Below are 6814 nucleotides of genomic sequence, written 5' to 3'. Positions count from 1 at the left end.
GTCGATTAAATTATATTCCACACAGCAAACTGAAACTCGGAACAGTGTCAGCATACGTCGATATGTAACACCGGGGAAGTGGGTTCTCCCTATTTTAAAAATTCATTTCCTAACGGTCGATCGCAACATTTCGGAAAACTTCCTTTGACCGATTCTGTGCCTCAGCTCATACGGACGATATCTAGATTAGATCATCGGAGTGAGGTACTTCACCTGCGAGGTGAAGGACTCGTTATAAGTTTCGTTGATTATGCAAACATGCCGCGTAACCGAGTGAATTATTCTACAATGAGACTAGTACGGTGTAACGCGATCGAACTTTTCTCGTCTCCAGGAATCTAGTCGATTAAATTGTATTCCACACAGCTAACTGAAGTTCTGGACAGTGTCAGCACACGTCGATATGTAACACCGGCAAAGGCGTTTCTCCCTATTTTAAGAATTCATTTCCTAACGATCGATCGCAACATTTCGTAAAACTTCCTTTGACCGATTCAGTGCCTCAGCTCATACCGACGATATCTAGGTTATATCATTGGAGTGAGGTCCTTCACCTGCGTGACTCGTTATGAGTTTCGGCGGTTATGTTATGTTTCGGCTAAATCATGTCGCCTAACCCAGTGAATTTTTCACCAATGAGACTAATATGGTGTGATGCGATCGAACATGTCCAGTTGCCAGAATCTAATCGATTCTATTGTATTCCACACAGCTGACTGACACTGGGGCCAGTGTCAAAATACGTAGATATGTAACACCAGCAAAGGCGTTTCTCACAATGATAAGAACTCTTTTGCCAACAATCGATGGCAACATTGCGGAGAACTTCCTCTGACAGATTCTGTGCCTCAGCTCTTTCTCACGATATCTAGGCTATATCATAGGAGTGAGTACTTTCACGTGCGAATCGAAGGACTCGATATCAGTTTCGCCGATTATTCAAAAGTGTCACGTAACCCAGTGAATTATTCCACAATAAGACTAGTATGGTGTAACGCCATCGAACTTTTCTCTTCTTCAGGGATCTAATCGATTCAATTGTATTCCACACAGCTAACTGAAACTCGGGACAGTGTCAGCATACGTCGATATGTAACACCAGCAGAGGCATTTCTCACAATGATGTTTCGTCGATTATGCAAACCTGCCGCGTAACCGAACGAATTTTTCACCAAACGCTATTTCAAACCACTGACATAAATTCGGCACAACGAAGGCGTTTCTCATAATGATCACAACTCTTTTTCTAACGATCGATGGCAACATTAGGAAGAACTTCTTCTGACCGATTCAGTGCTTCAGCTCATACGCACGGTATTGAGACTATATCATCGGAGTGATGTCCTTCAACTGCGAAGTGAAGGACTGGTTATGAGATTCATCGATTATGCAATCATGTCCCGTAACCAAGTGAATTTTTCACCAATGAGACTAATATGGTGTGATGCGGCCGAACATTTCCAGTTACAGGAAACTAGTCGATTAAATCATATTCCACACAGCTAACTGAAGCTCGGGACAGTGTCAGCATACGTCGATATGTAACACCAGCAGAGGCGTTTCTCCCTATTTTAAGAATTCATTTCCTAACGATCGATCGCAACATTTCGAAGAACTTCCCTCGACCGATTCAGTGCCTCAGCTCATACGCACGATATCTAGGCTGCAACATCGGAGTGAGGTCTTTTACGTGCGAAGGGAAGGATTCGGTCTCAGTTTCGGCGATTATGCAAAAATGACGCCCGAATTTTACACCAATGGCAATGGTACGATTATGGATATCGTATGGATTGTAACGTGACATTTCCTCGGTGAATGGAAATGCCCATTACCTTCGCCCTACTTCCCCTGAGCCTAATAAAACCTGCTAAAAGTTAACCTTATGGGCGCCAGGTAATTTTTGGCCGGAATTACCAAACCGGAAAAATTAATCACCCTAACCTCAACTAATCTCCATATTCGTTTAATCGAAAATCGTACCTCAAAAACCCTAAAACTCCACTCAAAAATGTACTCGAAAATCAAAAAAAGAAAACCTGAAGGGAACGGTAAGGATAATTAGGCTTTTGGGAAAAGGTGACGGTCCTCGGGTCGCTCAGGATGCCTGCTGTGGAGAGAGGGGTGGATTGTAGATCGGAACAAGGTTATCAGAAAAATGGGGAAAAATATAAGACGGATTCGAGAAAAGATAATAACTCCAAAATTGTCCTTACGTGTTTCGCCATTGATAACCAAAAAAAAACTTAGTACAAGAAAATGATTGACCATAGTAGATTTACATAACTGAGTTCACCTCCAAGGTGTATTATCCTTTCAATTATTTTGTAATATCATTGATATTTTAGTTTTATTCTCATTTTAATTATTTTGAAGTATCATTGAGATTTGAATTGGCACGGAATATTACCCCCCAAACTGACGCCGGTGAAATGTGGCCTCAAGGGACATCGACCAACAATAATCCGAGGAATGTTTAATAAACTCAAAAACGACAAAAAAAAGAAAAGGCAAAAACAAAGAATATAAACTCCCTGGGCTAGATTTCAAGAGAGTCAGAGAGAGAGAGCGTTACGCCCCACCGCTCGGTTAACGGTGAGTGCTGATCCACCATCGGAGATCCCCATTTCTTAAAAATACAAAATCTCGAAATTCACCGGGTTGTTTTCGGAAAACCGTGAGCCATACGGCTCGTAACAGTATCCCGAATATCCTCACAAAATCATACCCATAAAAATCGGTAATTAACCACGCTATGCTAATTAGTAGCCACGTTGAATTTTAGCGCGCTAATTTCACTTGTAGCACGTGCCACTCGATGGCTGTCTCGATCACGCCATGAGGGCAATCCACTGGCCCTTTTCTGGCCGTGGAACATTTTCACCCGCAATTCTGTCCCCAAAATAACCCCTAAAATTCCAAAGACCCTCACTAACAACCCACCAACCGCACTGGGGGAAAACACGCGCCGAATACGTTCGGAAAATCCTCCCAACAGTCCTCTAAAAACCACCCAAATTCGGGGGAACAGCTGAGCTCATTTGCATGGCTCGGAGAAATCTCTGACCGCCAATAATTTATTGGGGAGCCGCCAAAACGGGGAAATAACTAAAATAATACCGCAAACCATCGTGGGTATCATCCAATGTTCGGGCTGGTGCACTCGTCACGTCTCACTACTTACTGTTTCACTCACGTGCGTGGTGTTTCACAGTCAACGCGGAACTGATTTTGGGGGGTCAGCGCCGCGTTGCGCTGACCCCCTAATCACGCCTACCAATCGATCGGCTGTCGATTGGTGGATCCCTCTACCCTATTAGGGGTCAAGCCCTTCGCGGGAGAATTGATTCAAATTTGAATTAATTCTCATAACCAGAAATTTTTCTTTCCGCGGTACTTTTCTCTCGGTTGTTCCTCCTGGATTCCTGAAGTTAGAAGACCTAAATCACTAACCTTAAACGTATTAAATTATTTCACTAACCCGTAATTTTATCCGTTTAATTGGCCATCCGCTGAGGTAAGGGGTGGATTTACCCCGAGCGGACTTCCACCCCTAACTAATCCTAAAGTTTTTGGCACTCCGTCGGGATGAAGGTTGATTCTACCCCGGACGGCCTTCCACCCGTAACAGCCCTTGGCAATCCGTAGGGGTGTTTTTTGTGTCCCCATGCGGCCTTCCACCCGTACCATCTAACCCTCAGGAACCCTTTCGTTTGGAGCGCCGGCTTTTTGGGCCGGACCTAAAATAACCTAGAGCTTGCCCTACCCTTAACCTTAAAATCCACAAAACCACCACTTAGGGGGAAAATCCTAATATCGACTACCCACCACCCCTTTAACTCATTTCTAACCCACCCCGAAGGGGGAAATTACGATTATTTCAACTCTCACATAACTTTGGTATCCCTGAGCTCTCTCTCTCTCTTTATTAATCATTTGGGGAAACTAACGGGCATCCCCGATGCTCATTACAGGATATCGAGATGGATATCGTGGGAAACAGCTGAGGCACAGAATCGGTCGAAGGAAATTTTTCGAAATGTTGCGGTCGACCGTTAGGAAATGAGTTCTTATCATTGTGAGAAACGCCTTTGCCGGTGTTACATATCTACGTATTCTGACGATGGCCCGACTTTATGTCAACCGTATGGAGCTGCATTTAATCGACTAGATTCCTGGAGACCAGAAAAGGCCGAACAGTTCACGCGATACCGTTTGCATTGCTGAAAAATTCACTCGGTTAGGCGAGTTTTTGCATAATTACATTTTTGCATAATCTGTGATACTGATAACGAGTTCTTCGTTTCGCACGTGAATCAGCTCACTCCGATAATATAGTCGAGATATCGTGCGAATGAGCTGAGGCACAACATCGGTCTGTGGAAGTTTTTCGAAATGTTGCCATCGATCGTTGGGAAAGGCGTTCTTAAAATTCTGAGACACGCCTTTGCTGGTGTGACATATCTACATATTCTGACACTGGCCCGAGTTTCAGTTAGCCGTGTCGAACAGAATTTAATCGACCAGATTCCTGGAGACTAGAAAAGCTTGATCGCATCACGCGATACCATTGCCCTCGGTGTAAAATTCTCTCGGTTACGCGTCATTTTTGAATAATCGGCGAAACTGTGACGGAGTGCTTCGCTTCGTACGTGAAAGACCTCACTCCGATGTTATAGCCTACATATCGTGCAAAAGAGCCGAGGCACAGAATCGGTCAAAGGAAATTTTTCGAAATGTTGCGGTCGATCGGTAGGAAATGAGTTCATAACACTGTGGGAAACGCCTTTGCTGGTATAACATATCTACGAATTCTGACACTGGCCCGAGTTCTAGTTAACCGCGTGGAATAGAATTTAAGCGACCAGATTCATGAAGACCAGAACAGGTGTCACGTATTCATACGTGTTCCCTTTTTATTACGAGAATTATCTTTAAACTGATACATCCAACGTTTATGATCCCAGGCTATGACCCATGAATAACCACTGATCTATTTTTTGTACCGTACATGAAAACACATTCAAAATGCAAAAAACAATTCACAAAATAAGTATTTCGTAGCAATGAGCAAGTGTCTATCAAATCGGGGGAAAATCCCAAATTTACGGGGAAAAATCAGTGGTCATTCAGAAAATACAAACAAAATGTAAAAACACTCAAAATCACGAGTTGAAGGGACATTTTATTGATTAGAAATACATGAATAATTGAGAAATGAGAAGGAATAAATGAGACTAAAAATATTAAAAATATCAAATTGCCCATTGATGTTGCACACAACCTTATAACAAATGACAATAAATAGACTCCATTTCTCCTCACGTTTTAGAAATCCTCAAAATGCAAATATATATTCAATCGGACATTAAACATTTCAATGCTCCCGTGATCTCCAAGAATATCTGAAAATAGAAACCGAGAATAATAAATCACCTCGCTAAAAATGGTTATAAATAATTAGAATAATTAATTGCATATTTGCCGTTGTAAACAGAGAAACCTGCATACTGGGAAATCCAGACAATCCTGCAAAAAGAGAGAGCATATTAATACATACAATTCTGTAATAATAAGAGTCAACATTACTTACCAGGGCCAACATAACCCCACGTGTCAAAATTATCCTTGACAGTTCCACTGCAGCGCATAAGTATCGTCCCATATCAGCAAGCGAGCAATTGCCGCTTATTGTCCAAATAGCCATTGCCACGTCATCACGCCGGAGAACCTGAAACTATTATGAATTCAAACTAATACAAATTCAAATATATTGATTCTAACACAAATTCAATCCAAAATGATTCAATACAGCGTAATATTCTATGAACGAAATTAATACGAAATATCAAACAATTTTAAATGCATCAAGAGCAACAAGTACAAGAATGAAAAAAGATCAATTATGTCCGAAGACGACCGAACAGAAATTATCATCTTAGTGTTGCGGATCCCTAAGTTTGCAATTCAATCACTCATTCATATCATATCATTCAATCTTATATACATTAATAAATAAAATACGGGACCAAGAAGGAACCCACGAAATCAAATCAAGATACGCGATAGCGTTAAAATTAATTACCTAAATCACCTAATATTTGCGAATTACTCTTCAACAATTAGAATCGATTGTTAATAATTTAATGATTTGAATATAACAACCAAATTAAAAATTTTAGTTCAGTTAAAATGAATTACCTAAATAACCTAATATTTGTGAATTACTCTTTAACAATTGGAATCGATTGTTCATAATTTAATGATTTAAATATAACAACCAAATAAAAAATTTCAATTCACTTGAAATTAATTACCTAAATAACCTAATATTTGTGAATTACTCTTTAACAATTGGAATCGATTGTTAATAATTGAATGATTGGAATATTATAATCAAATTAAAAATTTTAGTTCAGTTAAAATTAATTACCTAAATAACCTCATATTTGTGAATTACTCTTGAACAATTGGAATCGATTGTTAATAATTTAATGATTTAAATATAACAACCAAATTAAAAATTTTAGTTCACTTGAAATTAAGTACCTAAATAACCTAATATTTCTCGAACGTCCCTCAACGTGCTCTATAAACGAGACGACAGGGACGAGGTTGAGCGCAAATCGGGGGCGTCCACAGGTGGCGGATAGAGGAACGGCCGACGGAGAAGTGGGGCAGGTTAAGGGCTGGAAACATAGAGGTATGGGACTGGCCCTCGCCTGCCCTGCCGAATTGACGGTTAGTGTGAGCTATAAGGGAACTGAAGGGCCTAAAAACCTGGAAGGAACCGAAGGCCGCGCCGCAGACCAACTCC

At 40.9% G+C, this 6814-nt stretch overlaps 1 protein-coding gene across 1 annotated transcript in view; it reads right to left on the bottom strand.

The window, feature by feature from the left end:
• Positions 1 to 5180: 5180 nt before the first annotated feature.
• The window catches only part of LOC105272274 (transcription factor HES-1-like), a 200646-nt gene continuing 199012 nt past the window's right edge, over positions 5181 to 6814 (bottom strand). Inside the window, exons 9-11 of the mRNA XM_011314330.1 lie at positions 5591 to 5734; positions 5509 to 5526; positions 5181 to 5402 (exon numbers count right to left, since the gene is read on the bottom strand). Coding sequence (XP_011312632.1) covers positions 5355 to 5402; positions 5509 to 5526; positions 5591 to 5734 — 210 coding nt within the window. The 3' untranslated portion in view covers positions 5181 to 5354. The remainder of the gene's footprint in view (positions 5403 to 5508; positions 5527 to 5590; positions 5735 to 6814) is intronic.

The sequence above is a fragment of the Fopius arisanus genome, unplaced genomic scaffold (genome assembly GCF_000806365.1).
Source record: "Fopius arisanus strain USDA-PBARC FA_bdor unplaced genomic scaffold, ASM80636v1 scaffold00153, whole genome shotgun sequence".
NCBI lineage: Eukaryota > Metazoa > Arthropoda > Insecta > Hymenoptera > Braconidae > Fopius > Fopius arisanus.
The sequence above is the reverse complement of the archived record's forward strand: the minus strand, read 5'-3'. Positions and strand labels throughout refer to the sequence as shown.